The sequence below is a fragment of the Festucalex cinctus genome, chromosome 19, assembly GCF_051991245.1.
Source record: "Festucalex cinctus isolate MCC-2025b chromosome 19, RoL_Fcin_1.0, whole genome shotgun sequence".
Classification (NCBI taxonomy): Eukaryota; Metazoa; Chordata; class Actinopteri; order Syngnathiformes; family Syngnathidae; genus Festucalex; species Festucalex cinctus.
In genome coordinates, this window is record NC_135429.1 from 16672353 (window position 1) to 16699633 (window position 27281).

The 27281-nt window shown below is 39.6% G+C and overlaps 2 protein-coding genes and 1 long non-coding RNA gene across 7 annotated transcripts in view; 1 reads left to right on the plus strand and 2 right to left on the minus strand.

Moving 5' to 3' along the window:
- Nucleotides 1–1722: 1722 nt before the first annotated feature.
- LOC144007838 (stathmin-like) lies at nt 1723–13280 on the minus strand. The gene is made up of 6 exons (XM_077507755.1): nt 13137–13280; nt 12039–12079; nt 11792–11964; nt 11309–11500; nt 11170–11236; nt 1723–2332 (listed from the first exon to the last, which is right to left on the minus strand). The coding sequence occupies exons 2-6, from the start codon at nt 12052–12054 to the stop codon at nt 2322–2324; spliced, it is 459 nt and encodes a 152-aa protein (XP_077363881.1). The 5' UTR covers nt 12055–12079; nt 13137–13280; the 3' UTR covers nt 1723–2321.
- On the plus strand, nt 3514–10897 carry LOC144007730 (uncharacterized). Its single transcript, XR_013280325.1, has 2 exons — nt 3514–9310; nt 9417–10897. It is a non-coding gene; the product is annotated as an uncharacterized LOC144007730 (long non-coding RNA).
- Nucleotides 13281–24831: 11551 nt separating the features above from the next.
- The window catches only part of gmeb1 (glucocorticoid modulatory element binding protein 1), a 42172-nt gene continuing 39722 nt past the window's right edge, over nt 24832–27281 (minus strand). For 3 of the 5 annotated variants that reach the window (XM_077507316.1, XM_077507314.1, XM_077507315.1), the window contains one exon: nt 24833–25775. In XM_077507316.1, the coding sequence (XP_077363442.1) occupies nt 24952–25775 (824 nt within the window). In that variant the 3' untranslated portion in view covers nt 24833–24951. Of the gene's footprint in view, nt 25776–27281 lie in introns of all 5 variants that reach the window. The other 2 variants (XM_077507317.1, XM_077507318.1) reach the window with 1 other exon arrangement.

Below are 27281 nucleotides of genomic sequence, written 5' to 3' on the forward strand. Positions count from 1 at the left end.
TGTACATGCTTAATAGGGCTGGGAATCTTTGACTGTCTCACGATTCGATTACGATTTTTGGGTCTACGATTCGATTCTGAATCAATTTTCGATTATCGATTCTAACGATTATCGATTCAAAATTATTTGACAGATGATTTATGCTTCAATTTACATACTCAACGTTGTCATGATCTACTCCAGTCTGCTTTGCGAGACAAAATGACAAAAAGACACGGCGGTCGAGTGCTTAGCACGTCCGCCTCCCAGTTCTGAGGACTCCGGTTCGAGTCCAGTCCAGGCCTTCCTGGGTGGAGTTTGCATGATCTCCCCGTGCCTGCGTGGGTCTTCTCCATCTCCTCCCACATTCCAAAGACATGCATGGCAGGTTAATTGGGTGCTCCGAATTGTCCCTAGTTGTGCTTGTTCGTCTCTGTTTGCCCTGCGATTGGCTGGCAACCAGTCCAGGGTCGAGGTAAGATCCTGAGCCCAGCCTGACCCAAATTTCCTAAAATATCAATCATTACGTTCGGGTCAGGCTTCTCTCTCGCTGACTTTTAAAAATAAATAAATATATGTTTATAAAATGTATACTAATACTTATAGCGGGCTGCAGTATTTCTCCGCGTAATTAAGCGAGTGCGCATCAAGATCTCTCTTTCACTCTCTTTGTCTGGCCTCTTATTCTGTGTTCCAGCGTTATTTCGTTGTGCAAATGTATTTATCATGATCATAAAAATATGTAGCTTATTTTAACCTTAAAAAATCTTGTGTTTTTTTCTGCCAAAATACTATGGGATTAATTGAAATTTCGGGTTTGCTTCGGGCTCGGGCCTGCAAATCAAGTTAATGCCCGCGGGCCTGGGTCGGGTTGGGCTGGATTTTTTTTTTAGGTTTGATCTTACCTCTAGTCCAGGGTGTCCCCTGCCTACTGCCCAGAGCCACCTGTGATAGGCGCCAGCACCCCCCGCGACCCTTGTGAGGAATAAGCGGTCAAGAAAATGGATGGCTGGATGGATGGATTTATTAATTTTGTATTGTAAGTGCCTTTTCCACAAAAACAGCATGTGGGCTACAACTGCCTTTTCCCCTTCTTCTTCTTCATTTCTAATTTAAATAAAATCGATTTTTGGATATTAAATATCGATTTGATTCGATTAATAAATGAGAATCTCGATTCTTTTATGAATCGATTTTTTGGCACACCCATAATATATATATATATAGAGGGTGGCACGGTAGTCTAGTGGTTAGCACATCTGCCTCCCAGTATTGAAGACTCGGGTTCGAGTCCAGGCTCCGGCCTTTCTGGGTGGAGTCTGCATGTTCTCCCCGTGCCCGCGTGGGTCTTCTCCGGGTACTCCGGTCTCCTCCCACATTCCAAAGACATGCATGGCAGGTTAATTGGGCGCTCCGAATTGTCCCCAGGTGTGCTTGTGAGTGTGGGTGGTTGTTCGTCTCTGTGTGCCCTGTGATTGGCTGGCGACCAGTTCAGGGTGTACCCTGCCTACTGCCCATAGCCAGCTGAGATAGGCTCCAGCACCCACCGCCACCCTTGTGAGGAGTAAGCGGTTCAGAAAATGGATGGATGTATATCAAAGTAATTTGTCAGTGCTTTGCATTTAGCCTATCGTTTCCATTTTAAGAATGAATAGAAACCGTGCTAGTTTGTGAAGTTCAATGAACACAGTAGCATAGAAAAGAAGACAGAAGGAAGAGAAAATAAAGCAAATTGTGAATAAATCAGTGAAAATAGTATATTTCAAAAGTGTGATGTTAACAGATTACATGCAGGTGGTAAACATTTACTTGTCAACAGTCTGTTTTTTGTTTTGTTTACAGCACAACTAGAAAAGTCATTCATACAGTTAAGATGTTGAGATGTATTGCTCATTAACTTCTCACAAGGAATGCATTTGGTAATAATGAAAGCATAAGTTTACATGCTTCACACAGTTTGGGATGAACAGCAAAATAAAGCAATATCTCCATGTGCAACAAAACGGTGAAACAAATCGTGTCTTCTTGAGAACTTGTGCTACTTTTTCGACTTTTCATCATGAAAAGTAAACAACAGAAACTTAAAGGCGTTTCAAAACGACATGTAATGATAAGGTTGCAAGCATGTTAAATACATTTCACTACTTACGTTGTGCAAGTTGGTAGCCACACAATAAAAACAATAAGCACAACAACGCTTCTAGCTTGAGAATTAATATAAATAAATAAAATACTTCAAGTGGGAAATGCACACAAATACACCGGCTAGCATCAACAACAAAAAAGAATAGTAAAATACAAAAATGACATTGCATTCACATTAATTTGCATTCACTCTTAATTCAGTCTTCTGAATTTGAAGTATATAATTTTAGTTATCTATGTAGATTCATGCCCCCCATCCCTGTACAAGGCCACTTGGTTTGACCCAAACCTGCTCTGACACATTTTCCTTTCTTCTGACCTAGTAGATATATTTCGGGGCTTTCCGTTCACGTGCACTCTGGCTGGCCTTGAAGGCATTCTGTGAGATAGGGGTTTTCCGAACACGTGAGCTACACGTGCTACATGTGAGTGAGTGAGCCAAACACCAGCTGCAAGCAATAAAAATGTCTTGTCCGCAAGATTTATGAGCAGGAAGGTACACATGAGCTTGCGTAACCATGAAGTTCATGCAGAGGTCAGCTTTAAATTAGGCCAAAGGTGGCGAGCCTAAGTTTACGTGGAGTAACGGTGCCCCCAATGGTCAAAAAATAGCACTGCACCCAGTACTGCATTTTGTAGTTGTCCAATACCGTTAGCTGCCTTACGATGTTACGCCCAAGGAAAAGTTTGGGGGGATGGACTTTGCAGGCTTTATAAACCAGTGCATTCCGTTTGTTCTTCGGATTTCTAATCCCTTCTGGCCAGAATATATGTCTTGTTTGTATGTCTGTGTCAAATAAATCTCTTTGTCTACAGCTTGAATCTCGGCCCGGCACTCTGTTACTTTTTTCCTTCTAGATGCTGAATTGTTGAACTTCTCCTTTAAAGCGAATACAGGCGAAGACTCTCCGACACCCGGGATGCAAAATATACGATCACTCTTGGAGAGGACGGCCGCCCGCGTTTCCCGTCCCACCCCCCTCCCCGACATATCTCCCATGAGCGTTGGCCCGGAGGGGGGGTGCAGACGGCCTCCGCCGGGACGTAAATCTCGGTCCGGCCGTCTGCCTCTAGCCCGGGACGACGATACAACATTTTGGTGCCGTGACCCGGATTTAAAAGAACCGGAAAAGAACAGGATTAAAGATGAGTATAATTAGATTTAAAAAAAAAAAAAAATATATATATATATATATATATATATATATATATATATATATATATATATATATATATAATTTTAATAGTTATATATATAAGAGTTATGCATTGACTGTATTAAATTAAGATTGTAATGTGTAGGGCCGGATTTAAGATGTACACAATGCATGCGTATTTTGTCTAAAAGCTTTAGTGGATGGATGGCTATATTGTTTGTCTTCGTGTTGTTAGAGGTCTCCCGTCATAAAAAGGGTTTAGGAAAAACTTTTTTTTAAGACGAAGTGCCCAGGGAGGGCAATTTATGCTCTTGTTACGAGCACGGCTTAAGATAAGTCGACAGTGTGAATGTTCTGTTCAAGATGAACAGATAAAACTGTTTAAGATGAGCCGATAGTGTGGATCGTTTGCAGGACGCAAAGGGTAAGTCCACGACGGACCGTTTTTTTGATGTGTTGTTTTAAAAATCCCAGGACGGGTCGTCCAGGTGGACGTTAAAGGCCAAAGGGTGGCCAGAAAAAGTTATATTGTTATATTTGTGAGTCCTAGGTGGACTCTCTGTGATGTTGTATTGGTATATTTGTTAGTCCTAGGCGGACTCTCTGTGATAATCGGGTTAAGGTGACCCTATGTTTTTCGGCCTCAGAGCAGGCTAAGGAGTATATTGTGTGTAAGGATTACACCAAGGATTGGTGCAATTCAGGAGGTCGAGGAAGACCTTATTTTTTTCATGTCTAAGCAGTGTCCCCAGCCAGGAAGGTTTGGGTCATTAAGATTGCTGTATTTCTGACTATAACACCTCAGGACGAGGCTAGTTCAAGATGAACTATTGTTGTAGTATCTTTTGGTCTGTGCTTAAAAAACATGCACCGCTGGCAGGCAGCGGACTTTTGTATAAAAGGTGAATTGTCCAGGACGGACAATCAAGTAAAAAGTTGATAGTTGGAAGTAAATTGCATAGTGTTGCATAATGGCGTTTGAGCAAAATTGAGGGAAAGTGTGCAAAGGGGAGAGATCAGTGTGCATGGCACGGGGTGAGGGGCGAGGAGGTTAAAAGGTCGATGCGTGTGTGTGTGAGCCAGGTTGGTGAAAGACTGAAGCGTGTTTTTCTGAGTAGCTGGTATTGAGCAGTTCATGTTAAGGAAGGAAGGTGTGTTAGTGGGAATAGTGTCGAAAAAAGATTTGTGAATCACATTGTGAATTGTTTTGTGGGTTGCGTTGCAAGTTGGATGGAGATGTTTAAATTGTTGTGTTTGTGCTTTTGTTCCTTTGATTTAAATTTCTTTTCTTTTGTAGGCTAACTGTTTTTGGGGAGTGGGTAGGAGGAAGAGGATGAGTCGCTGATGTGGACTGTTGGTGTGTAATTTTGATTCTAGGCTTATCCGGTAAACAAAAGAAAAATGTTGACAGTGAAATTAAAAGGGAGAGAGGACAGCTATAGGAAAGGAAAGATAAATAATGTGAAATGTTAGTTGGATGCCGTTTTTTAGATTTATGAGAGGCTTTGTAGAAATTAAGTAAAATGAAACAAAGATTTGTCCATTGTGGTAGTCTTTTTGATAGATGATTGTCCAAATGGTTTAATTTGATTGTATAAATTAAATTGAAGATGTGAAAAAAAAAAAAAAGTACTTTTAAATTTTAGATATTGATAGGGTCCAAAATGGGGAATCTTAAGAGTAATATTTGTAACGTAAGTGAGGAATGATATGATGTGAGAGAGAGAGAGAGGCAGAGAGAGAGAGAGGCGGAGAGTGAGAGAGGCAGAGAGAGAGGCGGAGAGAGAGAGAGAGAGAGAGAGAGAGAGAGAGAGAGAGAGAGAGAGAGAGAGAGAGAGAGAGAGAGAGAGAGGTGGAGAGAGAGAGGCGGAGCGAGAGAGAGGCGGAGAGAGAGAGAGAGAGAGAGAGGCGGAGAAAGAAAGAGAGGCAGAGAGGCGGAGAGAGAGAGAGAGAGAAAGGCGGAGGGAAGGGGGACAGCAGAAGGTGTATGTGTGTGTATGTGTGAAAGGTCAGAGTTGATGGTGATAGGAATGGTACAGAAGTGGGAGATGGGAAACGAGGATGTTTGAATCCAATGAATATATAATCTATGGAAGGAATAGTCTGTGTGTAGAAGTTTATAAGAAGAGTAAGTGTAGATATAATAGCAGCTTGAAAAATATGAGGGGACTAAGAAGGCATAAAAAATAAATAAATATATACATAGCCATTGCATAAAGAAATGATAGGTTATGCTTGAGTATATATTTAGAAATTATTAATGATGAATTTTACAGGAGTCACTTTGAAGGATAATAGGTGCTGAACCAAATGAATTGAGAGGAGGTTAAGTTAAATAGCAGGGAAAATAATATAAAGAAAATATAGCATTAGATTGATAGACTTGATGGAGATGACTAGGGCTGTCAAACAATTATATTTTGATAAAGTCGATTAAATTTAGTTTGGATTAATCCCAATTTATCACTTAAATAAGGAGGGTTTTTTTTTTATTAGATTTTTTCCGCCTGCCAAATTTGAAGAGCACCCGTTATGTGTTAATTTTTGAAAGTCTCGTGTTATAAGGATGTCTTTAACATTTTTTGATCCACTATACATGCTTATTTTTTATTCGGTGATTTATTTTTACAAATCCAAAATAATAAATGAAAAAGAGAAAAAATGTCTCCAATGTTTTGACATAAACAAATGATCTGAATGTCAAAGTTATACCAAAATATATATTAAATGCTTTACGGTTAATGCATGTAGTTGTGTTTATTATTTAAACATAATATGCGCTAACTTTGACGTAAACATCTGTCATAATGTGACAAATCTGATAATTTTTTGTGATTATTTAATTAGTTCACACTTTAACCTACAGCACTAGAAATGCTAAAAAAAAAATATAATAATGTAATATTTAATGACAAGTATATCTTGGTCATCCATAATGAAAAGTTTTATTGTAAGAGTAAGCCTACAATTTTTTTTATTTTTGTCCCTATATGTGAACATTGTACAAGTCCTTGGCCATTGAAAGATGCAAATCCTGGTGTCGACCAAATCTCTTCATAAATGGAACAATGGAAGAGTGACTCCAGTCTGGAAAAACTCTGGAACAAAGGAGGACTTTTGTTGTGTAGGGGGGCACAACGTCACACACAGGACAATGATGAACACCTGTTATGTGTGATTAACTGTTTTTGAAAGGACTTACAGTTACATCCTGAGCAGCTTGGATGAACAAAACTGGACTGGCTGGACAAAACAAAACCCGAGCATGGATGGACACACTCATGAAAGCTCAGAGGACAAAACTGTTGAACGATGGTTGGGAGACACTGGGAGGACGCATTAGACAAGTGGGTATGGATTATATGGTGTTACCAAATTGAAGGAATTTTTTTTTAATGATCAAATCAATCATCATTTTAAGACAATTTATTAGAATGAATAGAAAATAAATGTGGATGGTTAAGATATATGTGTTGAAATTCGTGTAACTCTTTTGTAGCTTATTGAGATGCAATAACTAAGAAAAATTGGTTTAATTAGGTAATTTGGCTGTATCGTTTAGACTATGAGAGACTACTAATTCAATTTTATATTTAGATTTAGCTGTTAAAATATTGGAATTTTTGGAATTAATGATAGTGGTGATTCCGATATATATTGAAGATACAGATTTAGCTGTGTTAAATATATTTATACATTGCAGCTATTTAATGGAGTAAGATAAACTATAGCAATATTTTGTAGCTTATAGAACTTAGACGAAAAATATGCTGAAATTAATAGGTCAAATTGCAAAGACTTAATTGATTGATTGAGGTTATAAGTCCCTTTTAACACCTTTATGGATAAAATAGTTAGAATTTGAAGGTGAACTTTTTAAATCTATATATATTAAATATAGTAAGATTTCTACTGCTAAACAGAACCAAAAAAAAAAAAAAAAAAAAAAAAAAAAAAGAGACACATAGGATTAAACAAATCACCTGAATATGTTTGAATTTTATATATAGTTTGGATATGTCCAGAGGAGGAATAGTGAATATATTGGAAGATATGAGCTTTTAAATGCCAGGTAGGAGATTTAGAGGAAGACCAAATGGAAGAAGTTAAAGAGGATATGAAGGTAGTTGGCGTGAGAGCAGAGGATGCAGAAAACAGGGTTAGATGGAGGCAACTGATTCGTTGTAGCGGCCCCTAAAGGAAAAATCTAAAAGAAGAAGATATGTAAAATAGTCAGATAAATGTCGTAGAGTATACTTTTGATATATGTTAAATAATTTGGCTAGAAGAGATTGTTGCATAAAAAGAGGACCATAATAAACTAAAACTGGAGTGAATATTTTATATCTGGATAAAAATAGTGGTATAAGAGATGTCTGAAGTAGTATGATATTGAATCAGCATTGAAAGGCACTACAGTGGACAAATCTGATGTTGTTAGTGATTCTGAGAAGAAACACGATGAAAACGAAGTTGGAGTATTCGAGCTATCCTTGTTAACATTTTGTTTAAATTAATTTATTATTTTTTTTTTTTTTACATAGTCTGTGACGACGACAGTTAGAAAAGAGTAACTTAGGATAAGTTTAGTTTGTGAAACGTTAGGTTTGCAAGAGCTTCGTGGGGAAGATGAGTAAAGGGTTGATATTGAAAATTTGGGATAGTATTCATATTCATGAGTGAAAGGGGAGCTGTGGGGTGTAAATGTCTGATTTAATTCTGTGGTTATAGCTCCTGTATGTGGGTGTATTCTTATCTGTATTGGAATGTGAGTATCTGTTGTGATTTGTGAGATTGTTTGTCTGTGAAGTGTGTTGTTTGTTTGTTCGTTTGTTTACTCACATAAAAAAAAAAAAAAAAGAGTGAGAATGAGAAGAAGAAAGCAGCTGCAGGCGCCTATGGGAGTAGGAAACTATTGCATGCACAATATGGCCATGATAATTAGTACAAGTAAGGGTGTTTGTGATCACAATATGAGAGTAATTGCCTCTCACCCGTAACTGTATATTTTCTGACTAGTCTAATTGAATATAATGGCGGATTAGTGAAAATTTGACTTTAATATTGATTATGGGATTGTTTATGATCGTGACAATTTAAGGGCACCATTTGACTGACAAAATAGTCATATGGAGAAGGCCCAATTTTAATGATGTGGCTTCGGATGATTGTGCCACTTCTGAGCTGTTACGACTTTATATGACGTTAAGAGTGTTATTGACTTTATGAAGACCTGACGGGGACAGACTGACTGTGACTTATATTGTTTTGTTGTTTAACCCCTTTTCCTGCAGCACAACAGACTCATCATGATTGATTTGTGAAGTTTTTTCCCTAACCCCGATTTTCTTACAGTTTTATTGCTTTTTTGTCATTGATAGTTGATTTATTTATGATGGATGTTAATAGGGCTGCACGATATTGGAATAACGTGATATGCGATATGGCTGCTGAATATAGCATTTTAACATGTATCTGAAGAACTGACATTTTTATAATTTGATATAAGAATTGAAAGAATTAAAAGAATTCTTTTCATGCACCAAAATAGGCGAACTAATTATATATTTAAGGGTAATTACCTCTCAGTTATCAACTATTGGATGGTTGTTGCATTTTTTAGTTGGTGTCTGACTGGTTGAATTTCTGCAAAGCGTAAAATTCCAGATTAAACATTGCATGGGCCAATATCGCGATATCAATGTTTTTCCGACATGTTGTGCTGTCCTATGCTAGACTGGTCTTGCAGGTCAGAGATCTTCAAGAACCACCTTCCAGCTTTGTGTATCTGATCTGTGTCTGAAATGACTTCTTATGGTTTGATTTCTATTTACCATTGTAGTTTTGTTTGTGTTGCAATGTGTTTTTGGTGTAATAAGTAAGTAAGTGCTTTCAGGTTAAGTTTCTGTGTTTTCGTGAGTGCCGATCCCGGGCTGTGGACGGTAAGTTGGTTCCAGTCTGAGTACCAGGAGTCTTCTGGTATCGTTTGTGTTGACACATGACGTATGTGTCAAAAGGGGGAATTGAATGTAAGTAAGGATTTTTTTTTTTTTATATATATATATATATATAATTTTCAAAATTTTACATAGTTCAACGGATTGGGAAAAGTTCTCATGTTTGGTTTTTGTCTAGGGGACTTGGTGATAGCAGCTGCTGAATGGCCCGAATAGCAGCCCGTGATACCAATTGTGAGCCCTCAACTGACTCAGGTGCAATCAGCCGTGGGCCCCAGGCACCTCCAGCGCAACCACCAGCAGCCCTGTGCGGAGGTCCTCAACTAGCGCTCCCTTCAGCGCCTGCACCGTCATCACCTCCAGTTCCTGCTGAGAAGTGTTCAACTCCAACCAGCCAGGAGTAGCCGCCAAACAGCAAACGTCTACAGGACCACCACCAGGCACACCTTTTTGACCACGACCAGACCCTCCACCGCCAGAAATGCCACGCCCCCAGATGAGCTTTCCCCAAACCCCCACCAGGATCACTCACCTGATGCCCCATCCAGCAGTCCCCTTATAAAAGGCTTGACCCAAAATCTGCTCTGACACATCCCTTCTTCTGATACAATCAGATATCACCAACCACATTTTCACAATACACTGTTCTTATGGGGCACAATAAGCCCCGGGCAGCACAAAATCATAATCAGCCGGACTGTACAGAATGGGCCTGAATATTTTGACTGATGATTGGGGCAGCATGAGCCCTGCCCTAAGAAAATTGAAAGCACTTCCCTTACTGCCCCACCGATCGCCGCAGTTGAACTTTGAACATTCCTACCTCATCAACACCTGGACATTTTTAGCCTCATTTTCAGGTTTTTGCCTCAAAAGAAAATTCTACAATAGCTATGCTCTGTGTGTTTTACCAGTGGATCCCATTTAATTACCAGTTTTTTCGAAATTGTTGAACTTTGATGCACGCATATGTACTGGGATTAACACATAGGTGGGACCGTGTTTGACATTGATTGTTCATGATGTGTTTACATCATGAAAGGGAGGAATGAAGTATATAATTTTAGTTATCTATGTAGATTCATGCCCCCCATCCCTGTACAAGGCCACTTGGTTTGACCCAAACCTGCTCTGACACATTTTCCTTTCTTCTGACCTAGTAGATATATTTCGGGGCTTTCCGTTCACGTGCACTCTGGCTGGCCTTGAAGGCATTCTGTGAGATAGGGGTTTTCCGAACACGTGAGCTACACGTGCTACATGTGAGTGAGTGAGCCAAACACCAGCTGCAAGCAATAAAAATGTCTTGTCCGCAAGATTTATGAGCAGGAAGGTACACATGAGCTTGCGTAACCATGAAGTTCATGCAGAGGTCAGCTTTAAATTAGGCCAAAGGTGGCGAGCCTAAGTTTACGTGGAGTAACGGTGCCCCCAATGGTCAAAAAATAGCACTGCACCCAGTACTGCATTTTGTAGTTGTCCAATACCGTTAGCTGCCTTACGATGTTACGCCCAAGGAAAAGTTTGGGGGGATGGACTTTGCAGGCTTTATAAACCAGTGCATTCCGTTTGTTCTTCGGATTTCTAATCCCTTCTGGCCAGAATATATGTCTTGTTTGTATGTCTGTGTCAAATAAATCTCTTTGTCTACAGCTTGAATCTCGGCCCGGCACTCTGTTACTTTTTTCCTTCTAGATGCTGAATTGTTGAACTTCTCCTTTAAAGCGAATACAGGCGAAGACTCTCCGACACCCGGGATGCAAAATATACGATCACTCTTGGAGAGGACGGCCGCCCGCGTTTCCCGTCCCACCCCCCTCCCCGACATATCTCCCATGAGCGTTGGCCCGGAGGGGGGGTGCAGACGGCCTCCGCCGGGACGTAAATCTCGGTCCGGCCGTCTGCCTCTAGCCCGGGACGACGATACAACAAATTCTCGTCTTCCAAGTTGGTTTGATTGGTTTCCTTATTTTTTCGCACCTCTTCCAATTTTTTGTCCTGTCAAGAGAAAAACAAAATGAATCCCAGCACCGTGGTGTCAAAAACAACACTTGAATAAAGCATAATTACTTTCTCCTTGAATTTTTCATTCATTGCTGCCATCATTGCCGTGCGTTTGTCTTTGTTGGCTTCCATTTTTAGATTGAGTTTCTCCTCGGCCATTTTGCTGAAATTGTTGTTCTCCTCCGCAGCTTTCTGCTGCACTTCTTTTTCATGCTCACGTTTTTCTGCTAAATGCTTCAAAACCTCAGCTTCATGGTTCTGGACAAGAAAAACAAACGTTATTCAGAATCCTAAATCATTATTTTCGTGAAGAATCATCGCCGTCCAATTTTGGGTCCAATTTTTTTTAGTACTGCATTATTATTATTATTTTGACATTTTTTTGCGATGTCTGCATTCAGAAACGTAAAAATGTAAACAAATAAAAAAAAATTGACATGAGTCTTTTTCAAAGGACAGCGAAGAAATAATGTTGAAATACATTTTGATAAAAAAATAAAATAAAATAAAAATCCCCCAATTGTTCAACAAAATGAAGCAAACTTCTACCTTGCGTCTTTCTTCTGCTGCATCAAGCTTCCTCTGAATTTCATCCAGTGAGACATCCTTTTTCTTTGGGGGTGCCAAGGGGAAGTCACCCTTATTGTCTGGGGTAGGAACGCCAAGGATCACCTCAAAGGCCTGGCCAGAGGCCCGCTTGTCAAGTTCCTTGACCTGAATATCTACAGAGGGGGCGCTATAAAATCAGCAAATCAAAACAATTCGGTGTTATTATGAATAAGAATGACATATTCACCTTCGGGGGCTGCCATCTTGAAATGATGCTCGTCGATTTACCTGAAAAGGAGCAAATGTGTTGGGATTCATTCATTCGACTCGACAAAACAGCAAATCTTAGAAACTAAGCTCAGTGACGACACCCCATGGACTTTTAGAAAATTGCAACCAACCACCGCCCATCCCACAAAAAAACATAAAAAAACAAAAAACAAAAACGTCTTGGCATTAGCAATCATCCACATTGAGTCCTATTTTAACAGCATCTTGTGTGGAATAAATGATGTGGGTTCACGATTAATTGGGGCACTAGATCGAACGATAAAATATTACATATATACGCATTTGAGAAAGATCCTCATGTCAGGGAAATAGGTGGAGTGGAATGTTGAATTTCATGGAGCAACCGTTTCTTGTGATGGAATTATGTAATTATATGAGGGATACTTGCATGACGGTCGAAGATTAACGTTGGAATGCCTTCATTAAAATATAACAACAACACAATGTGCACATATGCATTACCTCATTACAAAAGGGTTGGGTGAATGACGCCATGCAATACCGTTTGACCATCCTTATGTTATTCCATTATGTAGGACATTTACTGTTTTTGGCGTGGCATGAACAACAATGTTGGGTGTTATCTGAGCCACGCACGCGCGCGCACGCACGCACACACACCGTATAGCACAAGCATGACAATCCCCATCAAACAAAGACGCCCTGACGGCGATGCGAAGACCAGCAGCAAACAAAGACGCACTCACACCAGGTCACGGATAAACAAGTTATTAGCGTTCCAGCGGCGAATGCGTCGCTTAAATTAAGCACACCATTATTGGCGACATCATACGTGCGCAAAATGACAGCTTCAATGTAAAACAAATTTGTCTTCATCACGACTAACAATTACGTTCGCTCACAGAATGCCGGCCGACGGACAACATAACATCATTAGAATTTAATGAAACAACGCTCAAATAAGCCAAAGACAATCGATTCACGACGAAACAGCAAAACAAAATGTTATTGGTTTACAGTGCAAATTGGTAATAAGCATATTTCGGTATCATCCTTTCAAACATCATGAAAGCAGTTTCACGCATGTACTTACAAATGTGTCCCGCACACTGTGACAAATGTGGTTTGTAGCCTATCACAACCACTTTGCACACCAATCGCACGAGTATGGCACTGGCAGCGCGCACATAAATACTGTATGTTACAGCCAATGTCGTCATAGGCTACTGGTTGCACAGCCATTGGTTGATCCGATTCATTGTGTGAATACATTGGGAAGGGGGGGGGTCATTTGAATTGACTTCATTTAATTGAAAATGATTAAAATGCGGTAAACTGACTTTCCCATCTTCCCTTCACACGACGACACATTAAATGTGTTTGGGTATGTGTGGAGGGTTGAGGACCCAAGTGGAAGAAGGCTAGGCGAGGCGTGGCGGGTGTGCTTGGAATCATAATTTATTTTGAATATAAAACAAACAAAGTGCAAACTAAAGCTGGGAACTAAACTTACTAGATTCAAACTAAACGGCCAGGACTCAGAGGCGCGGGGAAACAAGGTGTGATGATGACAGCAACAAAGACTCGACAAGGACTGAACGAAAGCAGGGAACTAAATACACATACTAACGAGAGACACCTGGACAAGACACAAGTGGCTTGGGGAGCTGATTGGATAACACAAGGGAACGGGAAAACGAGCACAGGTGGACATGATAAGCCTTGACGAGACAGTGACAGAACAAGAGACACAAGGAAAACATGACTAAGAAAAACCCAAACCAAAACCCAGACCCTAACAAAAAGAAAGGATTCGTGTTAATTTTACAATTAAAAATTGTAATTCCTCAATTTGAGGTTCATTGCACGGGAACTGGGAAAGGGGGAATTGTGGTTTGTGTGTGCAAGTCATTTTGTTACCTTTCAAAACTAAAATTCAACAAAACAATTTACATAAATGAAATTATTATTACGATATCTTTTAGCTTACATCATGTAAGCCACACATATGGTCTCCCAGGCGGAGAAGTGAACACACGCCAACCCGCACCGAAATAGGACATCTTCGGTCACGAGATCTTCGAAGATGACGTCATACAACGACACACTCATTTGAAGCTCGGTCGCTCGCCGCTGCGCCCGCCTTAGGTACGTTGGTCGCTCCGTCTCACTCACAGTAAACAACAGCCAAAGTCATGAGTCCACTGAGGACGCAGGGACACGTTAGTTCAGTTTCATAAAGACCACAATCCCTCCATTCCACTTTCGAAAGAATATCTGGTAAAACTACCCAAATAACAAAGGATGTAGGATACAATGTTGAATCAATGTTAAATCAAACTTCTCAACATTGATTGACATCTTTTGCTATCTGGATAATGTTCCCCTTCCATCTCCCATCTGCTACAACTACTGATGCGTTTAAGGTACACAGAGAATGTCGGAATATGTACCTCTGAGTCAGAATTTTAATCAACCCTCTTCCTGAAGAAAGCCAGACATCGAATTCATGCTATCTGCTCATCATACTATAACACGATGTAACACTATAGCAGTGCTTCTCAATTATTTTCTGTCATGCCCCCCCAGTAAGAAGAAAACATCTCGCCCCCCCACCCCCACGTGACTATAAATAGTATAATTTGTCTATAAAATTGTTATAAGCACACCTCTGCATAACACTATATCCGTATTAATGTATAAGAGAATAAAAAAGAAAAATATGGACCAACTTACAAAGAATAGCTTTATTAACTGTAACATAAAAGATTTAAAGTGCATCTGAAATTTAAAAAATAAAATTAAATCCTTAATTAAATTGACTGACCATGTCAAACCATATGATACGGAAAAATAAAATTACATAAAATCAATAAATAATAATGCATTCAAATTGATCACCAACATTAACTCAGTAGCACAATATTAAAAAAACAAAACAAAAAAACTTTAACCTGCAAAACAAAAATATAAAATAATTTGTGCTGATGATTTTTTTTTTTTTTTTTGCTGTGTGCAAAGTGTGCATGCTCAGTGCAAACAAAACCCCTACACCACCGAGAGAATGCTCCCTGCGCACACTCTGCCAATAATGAGTGCCACTGCCCCCTAATGTAGTGGAGGTGCAATTGCACTTTATTCTACGACAGTAAAAAGTAAAAAAATAAATGGAAAAAAATGAAAAAATAAAAAAGCATGTTCCCCGAGGTCAAACGCGCCCCCCTTGATGGAGCCCGCCCCACTATTTGAGAAGCACTGCACTATAGTGACATGTTTTCTGCTGTAAAAAAAAAAAAAAAAAAAACTAAAATAGACATGTCTGCTCAATGCGAAAAATAAATACATAATAAGCGCTGGTAGTATGGAAACAACAAATAGGAACACTTCCAGTAGATGTTTGTAACTTTTTTCTCTTTGGCTAGATAAGTCGATGACATGTACCCAATGATAGCTGAATTGAAATACTTAATTGCTTTTAGATCTTTGTTTTTATTGTAACCAACAGCTCATTTTTACAGTGCTGGTGTTTGTGGCCAGAGTGAGGTCCTCAGAAACAGGTAACAGTGTTTTCAGAAATTATTGGGATAATAAAACAACAACAACAAAAAATAATAATAATCACCGCGTTTTCTCAAAAACAAATAATCTAGCCTGCCTCGATGTGGCAGTTAATTGTTGAGTACACTCTAAAAACAAACTATGAAACAAACTATCTAGATACACATTTACATTTTTAAACACTTATTTTTAATATATAATAATATTTTGTTATTACTCATAATAATTAATAAATAGATTTAGAATACAATAAATTGATACAGTAAACATATTTCCAAGTGATTTATCTAGACTTACTTTCTAATTTAACCAATTTCATTGGTTGTTTGGCTAACCGATAAAATTGGTATGCCGGTAACCACCCGGAATGGTCAACGTCTGACCAATCTATTGGTTAATCAAGCCAATATGCGCTTAACCCTTTGCCTTTGTAGATACCTTAAAACAAAACTAAAACATACAGAAATACAGATTCTTAGACAATAAAACAAACAAACAAACAAATAAATAAATATATAAAATCTTTAGCAATAGCTTTGCTAAATATTTACCAAGGAACATTAGCACACTCCAGTGGATAAAAGCGATAACGTTTTACTATGCGGTAAATTACGCATTGAACGTGAATTATAGCAACATTAGAATGAACCATTACTCCATTACGAATCTCGTTCCCTTCGCAGGCAGGTGCTAAAGAATCGTTCATTGAATTAGTTGTAAACTTCAGTTTTGTCTGTTTTTCTGGCGCGCGCATACATCTTCTCTGCATTTGGAAGGTGGTGTCTTATGTCAGTTCCTACCGGTTTAAGAGACCTTTTCCTGTATCCTTCAAAATAAAAGTATTAACTATATTATAATAGCACAATAAAACACGCCATTCTGCAATACAAAAATGCAATAACAAGAATAATAGCAGCGTTATTTACATATTTCATTTTAGAAAACCTGAGGGGGAAAAATATTGCTTATTTATTTTATTTATTTTTTGCCCTGCAATTTGGCGGCCCCTCCACGAGATGGCGCCCTAGGCGGCCGCCAAGTCGGCCTTTGGCAGGGTCGGCCCTGTACAAGATTGTTAGGTACAATCCATTTTTAGAGTGAGTTGCAATAACTAAAGATGGACAATCTACACATAAACAAATAATAAACGGCATTTGCTCTTACCTGAATCAAGCTAAATGTAATGTTTAAGACATTTATTTTCACGCTACATGTTCATGTGATTTATTGCTTAGCCATTATTTCAATTAGGAATTTAACAATGGATTTTTTTTCACATGCACGCAAACACATGGCTCGGTGGTGGCATGGATTCGAAGTGTCCAAGTGAGTGGACAGTGCAGGCACATTATCATGTACCCTTTTTTTTTAATATTTAATAACTTTGAGCACCTGCCCCTCCAAAGGTCACTGCACGCCCCTGTGCTACCGACCAGTTTAGGTTCATAGCCTCTGTTACGACGTTAAGTGACAGAGAGTTGAAGTTTTTATGAAACATGCTGGAGTTACCTCCCTTTCTAAAAAGAAAATGCAGAGATTCCCGCATTTCAAGGACTAGGGAGTACTGACCATTATGCATTTTTTTTTAGGCCGATACCGATTTTTGGCAGCCAAAAAAAAAACAGATTACCGATTAATCTGCCGATTATTTAAAAATATACTAATGTATAAAATTAACCCCTTTCCCAATTCCTTTTCAATGGGTTCCACATGCGCACAAACCTTCGCTATTAAGATTCTCTGCTTTGAATGACAAGTCCATATATTTGTGTCATTAATAAAACCGTTCTTGTTTACATCTACTGTAAAGCATTAACCTTGTCTTTTATATATTTTTATCTTGTGTTATTTTCACAAATCTTGGTACTTACTGGGCTAACCTGGGATCTTGGGGATTATATTTTGTGCCATGTCGTGTGGACAAATCCTTGGATATTTGCATTCTTGAATTTTGAGAAAATAAAGCCTTTGACTCCTTGAAATATCAACTCTAGAATATAATATAACTTTAAAGGACAATGACAAATTAAAAACAATAAGAAAGTGTAATAAGAATAAAATGAACTAAAATAATAGCAACTGCTGCGATTGGCTGGCAACCAGTCCAGGGTGTCAACCCCCCCGCCTACTGCTGGAAGCCTGCTGGGATAGGCTCCAGCGCCCCCGCGACCCTTGTGAGGATTAAGCGGTCAAGAAAATGGATGGATGGATAATACCAACTGAAAAAACTGTAAGAACAAATGCTGACTGTTCCTGTGCGTTTTGGCCTCTTGGGGGCAGTGTGGTGCCGTGCATCCATTATGCTTTGCGTAGTGTGATCTCATCTGTATGTGTTCCCACAAGATTTGTTTGTTTTGTTGTTGCTTGTTTTTATTTGTTCATTTTTCCTTTCATTGTGACAAATTTCAACATTTCAACATAGAGTTAACAGCATGTAGAATATCCGAAAAGAAAAAGGGCTGACGGGATGAAGCCAAAGTTTATTAATTCCCGTCCCCATAATACACTAGGATGCAGATTATCAAGATATTAGTTCATTAGATGTCAGATGTGGATGATTTTATGTTGTTGATTGTTTCCATCAGTTCATCTTCCTGGTGGTGTTTGTTGATCAATGTTGGTTGAGTTTCATGTTATTAGTTCAGTCCGATAATATTAGTTGTTGAGTTTGATCGGTTCATCGTCACAAGTGGTATTTGTTGATAGCCATTTCCACTGCCTTTATTTGGCCATCAAACATTTTTCTGAGTATCCGATGATGCCAGAAGGATCCGATTCCCAGCAGCAGCATTCCAGCCACCAGCGCCGCAAACATTTAGAGGTCCTCCGTGTCTTCAACGTCCAGTGTAGCCAGACACAGCGGCGGCCATTTTCCCCAACTATCTTCCGCAAATCCAGACATGAAAGTTCCACTTGGACATGAGCGTTGACCAGATCCAGATCTCGTCTATCGTCCATCTATCGTAGAAAAATCTTGTCAAGCTCACTTCGAGACTAGTTTACTTGTTCCATATGTGACAAAAGGGCAAAAGGGTCCTCATGTGCAAACAAAATAAATAGAAATTGATTCAAATTCTGTACTTAATTCCCTTTAAAATGATATATAATACATGGATGAAGCTCAAAAATTGACAAAGTTACATCAGTTTTAATGTTGAAAGGTTGAAATCGCTAGTTTTGAGAAAAAGGGCTTGAAAGTTTTGGTACTTGCATCTTACAAATGTCCATAGCAACCAGTACCTTGGGAAAAAAATATGAATCTGAAATTTTCAGGAACTGTTCAAATATCAGTGGAAAGTCAATTCCAATAGCAGGCAAGGTCAAGTCCGAGATTTGAACCCTTTAAACATTTTGGAAGTTTGACCTCTCAAGAGATGAAATCAGCCTCAACTTTGAAGATCACATTCAGCTGACAATTTACCTTATAAGGCATCAGCCAAAGCTTGCTTATTTTATTGGTGCTCCTTGTGGTATTTTCTTGCATAAATGAGGTCATATTAACACAGTGGGAAATTTGATTTAATAAATTTGTGTCAGTTAAAAGATTATTTGCCATTTGATGTGGCCTGTGAAAAGTGCTTGATTGATAACTTATCATGGATGTCTCAAATGCTTTTGGTCACATGAAGAAAATGAAAATATTTTGGTTGTTTGTTTTGTCCGACCACCCCCACCCCAAGTAATACACGAGTGACACTGAACTATTGTATTTACAAGTCAATATAGCCTGTGTGCATTTTGGGGCGTGGTGTCATTGTGACTCTTTTGAAAGGACCAGTTTTCATCTTCAAGTTAAATATTTCCTAGCTCATTTTTATGTTCTCGTCATCCCATTTAAAAGAGCATAAGTGAAAATGTGTGGTGGTATTTGCGACTTATGTAGACATACTTTTTTTGTTGTTGTTGTTGTTTTTGACGCAACGAAGAAGCGGCGTGTCCGGCGTAGTATGAAATAGACAACATCGACAAGCGATCAACACATATTAGTATTTACGATACATTATTACATTCGTCGACATTGCAGACAAGGCACTGGCGCATGTCACAACTTTTAATTCCCGACTCGATCTGAGTGAAGGAGCAGATCGAGTAGCCTGCTTCGCAGGGTATCGCGGCTGCATCCCTCGCTCGAGTTCGACATGGTTTAGTCAAGTGTGTGAATGTAGCAATTTGAATTAAAAGTAGACAACGATTCATTAAGCAAACGATCCTGGAGAATATCTCTGTTTGGATGACAATTTGCCGGTAACCGCACCGATAACAACAGCTTCTGCTGACTGGTGTGTTTAGACATTTTTTTGGTTGCTATGTCCATCCATCCATCGTTAGCAGATTCACTTATGCTCACAATATTTCTATAAATCATGTGTGAATTACCTCTGAGGCTAGGAAATTTGGGTTGTTTTTAACAAGGTTGCGCGCGGTGCTATAGCTAGCAGCTCAGCTAAAAACACGCCCCTAGTTACGAGGCATACTGTCTAATAATTGCTTATTTTCATACACTTCTATTTCAAGTTTGACTTTTGTGCTGCCTGGAAATTAAACTAGAGACCTTAAGGAGGCTATTTGTGGAGAAATCTCAAAACTGTCTAATATCGTCCATTATCTCGAGATTGATCCTGCCGAGATGCGGACCTTTTTGCCGGAACGGATCACATATTTATGTATGGTTTGTTGGCATAGCAGGAGTCCCCAAACTACGGCTCACCTTCACATTTGGCCCGATCCCCTGAATAATACCAGAGTCCCCCCCACCTCCCAAATTGGAAAAAGAAAAATCCTTGACACGCGCAATCGGCCATAATATATAAGCTCAGCCCTTCAGTCTTACATTGCTTCCCGTTTTTTATCAACGCCCACTTTTCAGCGAGTACACAAACCCTAACCCTTATAAGTAGTATAGGCATTTGGAGAAAAAAAAAAAAAAAGATTATTAAAATGGTTTAAGAAGTAAGCATATTATAAGTTGTAACAGCTACCGGAATAAATTCTAAGTTATTTAAAAAAGAAAAAATTGGCTGAGATTGCATGATTAAAAACAGCATTTATATTTGAATGTTCTTACAAGAGCACAATCATTGTCTATTTACGTATCCATCCATCCATCCATCCATCTTCTTAATAATAATATTATTTATTACATTTTTAATGTCGGAGTCATAGAGAACTCATTGGTAGAATTGCTTAACACAGAAATTAGGGATGGGCGAGTAACCGATAGCAGGTATCAGACCGATATATTGGTATCAGACCAATACCCAGCCTTATCTCAAGGTATCGGCACTCACGACAATTGGCTGCCCTCTTGTGGCCGTTTACAATCAGGAACTAGAAATTAGAAGAATAGAAAATTGCCTTAAATTTCTTGCAATTTCAGGGGAATGTATTGGGACAAATAGTTTGTTTTTCTATTTGTTTTTCATCTGTTAATTTTTAGGAGGGGAAATTTTATGTATCAAAAGTACTAGAGAAGCGCTGTACATGAAACAGAAATGCAGTAAAGAATAAGATAAAAAAAAATAAAAAAAAGAACAAAGCAAACATTTTAGTGAGCATACAAGTATTTTTTTTGTTTTGTCTATACAAGTAAATAAATTTTACATCAGTAAATTAATAAGAAGTAGGCGAGTGGATAAATAAATAAATAATACATAGATAAATAAATAGAATAAATATCAGATTCATAACACACAACACAGCACACACCAAAAACAATGTTAAGTCTCATGGTACGACAAAAGCCAAAGAATACAGATGGATTTTAAAAGTAGATAAAGAGGGGGATTGCCTAATATTTTGTAGAAGGTCGTTCCTAAGGGTGTCTGGTCTGCTGACCTGAGTCACCGGGCAGGTGCGTAGGGGGAGGTAAGGTGGGGCAAGACCATTTAGAGATTTAAAAACAAATAAAAGCATCTTAAAATGGACTAAATTTCACGGGCAGCCAGTGAAGAGAGGCCAGGATAGGGGTTATGTGTTCCCTCTTACGGGCACCAGTTAGGAGACCAGCAGCAGCATTTTGGACAAGCTGGAGACGTTGAAGGGAGGACTGGCTGATCCCAAAGTAAAGTGCATTACAATAATCCAGCCGAGATGTAAAAAAAAGCATGGATTACCATTTCTAGGTGCTGCTGAGATAAGAGATTTTTTATCTTAGCCAGCTGTCTAAGATGAAAAAAGCTGGATTTGACAACAGCAGCAATTTGTTGGTCCAGTTTAAAGTCACTGTCCATCTTGACACCCAGGTTTGAGGCTGTTGGCTTTAGATATTGTGCCAGAGGACCCAAATCGGCAGGATGAGAAGAGCCACTGGGACCAAAGACCATAACTTCTGTTTTCTTCTCATTGAAGTTCAAGAAATTTCAAGCCATCCAGGCTTTGATTTCCCCCAGACAGGACAAGAGTGGGCTCAATGAGAAAGCGTCCTTTTTACTAAGCGGGACATAGATCTGACTGTCATCCGCATAGCAATGAAAAGAAATCCCATGTTTTCTTAGGATGGAGCCCAAGGGCAGTAAGTATAGTAAAAACAGTCGGGGCCTCAAGATAGATCCTTGTGGAACACCAAATGATATTGGAGCAGTGTGAGACTCGGAGCACCCAAGGCTAACAGTGCTTGTGTCCAAATTCACAAGTCTGGGTCCTCCAAAGGCCAAATATGTCGGCTGCATGACATCACCCCCGGCACGACTCCACAACACGCACAGACTTACACATGAATGGAGTGTCACTCAATGCACTACCGACACGCAACACTGACAATCCATTCCTATGGAAGTCCTTGCGTGCTGTCGAGTCGCGCTGGGAGTGACGTCATGCAGCTGACAAATTCGGCCTTCGGAGGACCCAGCCTTGTGAATTTGCACACAGGCAGAATTCAATTCAATTCAACTTTATTCCAGACTCTAAGTCCAATACAAACAAATAACAAAATATACACCATCAAAAAACAATAAAAGAACAATAAAAACAATAAAAAACAATAAAAACAGGGGGGCGGTTATACAGTCATCAGGCAGTCATACCAATGTTTCCACATCCTAGACTGATACCGTACAGCACTACACTTAATATCAGTCAAAGACAGCACAACTTCATTCATAGTCCTATTCAAGCGACAAATAAAACTGTATACAAGCTTTCGCAAAGTAGCTTGTAATCCGTTTATTCTAGCTGTAGAATGTTCTGTCAGCCAAGTACGATCTAAACCACTCAAGAGCACTACCACTAATGCCCACATGGTGCTGTAAACGAGCCAACAGAATACTGTGGTCCACTGGATCAAAAGTTGCAGTCAGAGCTAACAGAACGAGACATACATAGTCTCCAGTGTCATTTGCCAGGAGGATGCCGTTAAAAACTCGTAACAAGGCTGACACTGTGCTATGCGTTTTCTTAAAACCTGACTGGAAAACCTCCAAGATGTTATTTTCGTCCAAGAAAGTGTTTAGTTGCGATGAAATTGGCCTAAACTTTGACAGCACACATTGGTCTAGACCGGGTTTCTTCAGCAGTGGTTGCACCACAGCATGTTTAAATTGTTTGCGTCCAAGTAAGAACAGCCAGACGGTAGTAATTCAATCATAGTGGTTGAATTACCGGCGACAGACAGGCAGAGGAAAATCCAAGTTGTTGGAGAGGAAAAACTCCCTCAAAATAAACGTTTTGTTTGTCAATGACCGCGCATTTAATAGCGCGATCCTTATGGGAGCGGCAGGGGTGCATGGCCCTTCCGTCCGGCGGTCTCGAGGAAGCTACTTCAGAGGCTGGAGGTCGGCACCACGTCCAAAACGTGGCAGCACGGCCGAAGCTTCCTAGGTGAGCCGACGATCGGTAGCAGCCAGGAGTCGACAGGGTCTGGGGTACGCCACAGAAGAGGAGGGATGTAACGATAATGGCAATATTGTGATATCGAGATATTAAAATTGCCACAATATATCGTCGTCACGATATTAAAAGCAGCACATCTGTTAAAAAAAAAGTCAGTTTGATTTCCATTTGTGCAGTTCTAGCACGTGGCTAGTGTTTTAGTGCAGTTTAATTTTCACAAGGCATGTTTTGGCCCTTCTATGTTTAAAATCCACGACAATGGCCAGATGAAAGGGAACATAATATACTTGTGAACAGCCTTGATATGGGGAGGAACTCAATTTATTCTATTTATTAATTTCGTATTTAATTTAAATAATTATTTAATTTATTTTATTAATTAAAAAAAATAATTTATCGTACTGCTTGTAGTAGTGTATTAGTATTGTTATATATTTTATATATTTATATTTTTCATTGCTGTAATGTACAAAAACACAATATTATGTTTTTTGTTGTATGAGCTCATTTTTTTTACAATATTGGGACTTTATTTTGTATCGCCAACCTCCTCACAATATCGTGATAATTATCGTATCGTGACCTTCATATCATGCTAATATCGTATCGTGATGTTTGGATATCGTTTCATCCCTACAGCAGAGTACATCCATACGTTCGGGAACGAGCAGCTTGTTCCTTCCTTTAGTTTCACCAGCTGGCCGCCGCGGAGGAAGCGCGTGAACGCGGAAGAGATCAGCCGGAATGTCAGCCAGGAGCGGGGGCAACGTTTTCTCCCAACCATGCTCTAACGTACCTGAAACTCCGACGTTGTGTTGAAGGTCCAGCAAGGAGTCACGATCGTAGACGAGTAGCAACTCACTCAGTAGAGTACCAAGCACTGTTAACAGGAAACAAAGTCGAAACAAGAGAAGAGTCGCTGAACACACCAGTGCACTGTCTGCCATCTTGATCAAAGATGAAGAATGACGAAGATGAATGAAGACCTATCACTTCGTCCTGCACGCTGATCCGCCAAATGAGAAATCTCATCACTTCCTCCCACTTTGCAGCCAATCAAGGCAGCTATTCCCCCCATTTTGAAAGAGTATTAACACTCAATGTAAAATTGGACATCGTGAAAGCAAAGTTGACGATAATATCAATGATGATGATGATGATGATAAATATCGCCCACCCCTCATGTATGTGCAACAAAATGTATACACTTATCTCCTTTGTAGAATCGACTCACATTTGGGCAAAACAAGCCGATGTGGGTTGCATTTGCCTGCAGTTCATTTTACTTGATAGTTTTACATTTCTGACTTTACATCCTAAAAACAGTAGTTGCAAAAGAACCGTAGTTCAATGTGTGTGTGTGTGTGTGTGTGTGTGTGGGGGGGGGGGGTATTTGAGAACACGTGAAAGGAAAAGAATAGTGATTTTTTTTTTAATGCAATTTATTAGATCCAAATTATGAAATTTAGGTTCTTGAAAGGTTATCTAGTTTTTACATAGCTACCGTGATGTATCGGTGTGTCTTATTTAACTTGGTTTTCTTCCTGAATATTTTCTCTTAACACCACAATCTGTACATTAGGTAGATGTCCATTGGCATCCAACTCCAGCTCCTGCGCCGCCTGCGTTTGACACCGCGCCTCCTGCTTCTCTGCAATTACGACCTCCATCCTCGGCTGGACTATAGCTGCCTCATCTCGACCCGACTCGCCGGTCAGCTGTAGCGCCATGACTTCACCTTCGACTGAATGTGGGTTGATCTCTATGACCGTGTCCTCTTGGCTGGCCTCCATTTCTCCTTGCATGAACTCCTGCTGTACCAACATGGCGCCATCCAGCACCTGTGCCTCGATGGGTACTGCTTCTGCGCACACAGCTTGCTGGCTAACGTGTAGCAGCTCTACAGGTTTGACCATTGTACCTAACTGGCTTGAGTCATGCATGGGACTAGTGTCGAGCAATGTGAGATTGGAAGACGTGTGCAAGGTGATGCTGTCAGCTTTTCCATCTCCAGTCACCATGTACCGCGTGAGGAGCCGTGAGCCAGCGGGGAGCAGCGTGACGGTGTTTGAAGACTGCGCTAGGGAGGTGATTGGTACGTCTGCCACAGTAAACGGTTGAACCAAGGAGGCTAATGGGATTGGGGACAGAATGGTGAACTGTGGAGGTGTCAGGGCAGGCTGATGGTTGACGCTCGAGGTCAGGATGGTTGTAGTTACAGGCTTCTGCAAGCGAGGTCGCTTTGTCTGGTGTTTGACGGTATTCACGGTTTTGGCAGAGTGTGGGCATGACAGGAGAGCCTGAATCTGTTGCTGCTTTCGCTGCTCTGCCAACTGCAGCTCCAAGTCTACAGACAACAAAACAATTAAATAGAACAATTGAATTATGTCACAAACAAAAACCTTATAAAATTATGCATACATTACTTATAATGTTAACAAAGTCACACACTTGCACAAACTACAGGACCCATCCCCTGAAAGTGGAGGGCGGCTAGCCTCTCGTTCAACCTAACAGGAAGGACACCATTTGGAATTTTCTTTCAAATTTGGAGGGATGTTCGATACCACTTTTTTTCAGACCGATACCGATACTCAGACCCTCAGTAGTCACCGATACCAATACCAACTGCCGATACCAGTAGTACATTTTGATAAATAAAAAAAAATCACTAAAAGATATTTTTAAACAAATATATTTCCTTTAATTTTGACAAAAAAACCAGCACAGTCACTCTTCAATAGTCGTAACGCTAAAAATAAAATACAAAAATGCTGTTTTAGTTTAAGATTCATAATTTTTAAGTATTTCCAAACCGGTGAAGTTTTGGTGAAAAACTGCTGCAAGCTAGCGCCAGTTACAGGCAAGGAGGACTCACTTAACGTCTTCCCCCTCTGCCATCGCTCGCTTGTACTCGTCTGCGTTAGGGCTGCATGATATTGGAAAAACATGCGATATGCGATTATACTTGCTGAACATAGCGATATCGATATTAATGCGATATTTAACATGTACCTAAAGAAATTACATTTTTATTACCTAATGAAACAAAAACATTTTTCATATGGCAAAATAAGCAACCTTAGTTAATTAATTGTAATTATGTCGATCATTTTCAACTATTGAATGGCGATGCACATTTTAGTTCGCATCTGACTGATCAAATTCATATAAAAAGCATAAAATTCCATATAAAACTTATTGCATGCCTTTGCGATATGCATATTGCAAGGGCCAATATCGCGATATTGATATTTTTTCGATATATGGTGCAGCCCTAGTCTGCGTCACGAGTACTCGAGTACTTGAAAAAAGGCTGGTATCGGCCCGATACCGATACCTGGTATCGGTACTCGCCCATCCCTACAAATTTGGTACCTTTTGACATTTTATAGAGGTCATATTTTAACAAACTCCTTGTAGAGTTTTAAATTGTATTCTTTTAAGAAGCTGCCTTTTTTTAATTCTTTTTTTTTTTTTTGAATTAAGAAATAAAAAAATGTGTGTGCGTGTTTGTTTTTGCTACATGGTCAGGCCCATATTCTGGGATTTTACAGAATTGTGGGGCCCACAGTACCTACAGTTTACTAATCTGTATCCACAGTTTAGCACGTCAATAAGAAACAAAGAACACTTGAATATATAGATGCAAACAGGCGATAAACTCCATGCTATATTGATTTTGTGAAAATGAGAGCAGTTTAATTTAAAAATGTAGGCAACGAGGAAATCAGCACTAAAGCCAAACTCAGAGCCGTATATAGAGAGAATCTGGCCAACTGAAAACACGTAAGCCATGTTGTTACCCTCGGCCACAAGGCGGGGCATGTGCTCAAGCGTGTAGCGCATGAGC

Coding starts and splice junctions, on each gene's coding strand:
- LOC144007838 (XM_077507755.1), bottom strand. Junction 11,501..11,791: donor CAGCAGAAGAAAGACGCAAG/GTAGAAGTTTGC, acceptor TTTCTTGTCCAG/AACCATGAAGCTGAGGTTTT. Junction 11,237..11,308: donor ATGAAAAATTCAAGGAGAAA/GTAATTATGCTT, acceptor TTCTCTTGACAG/GACAAAAAATTGGAAGAGGT.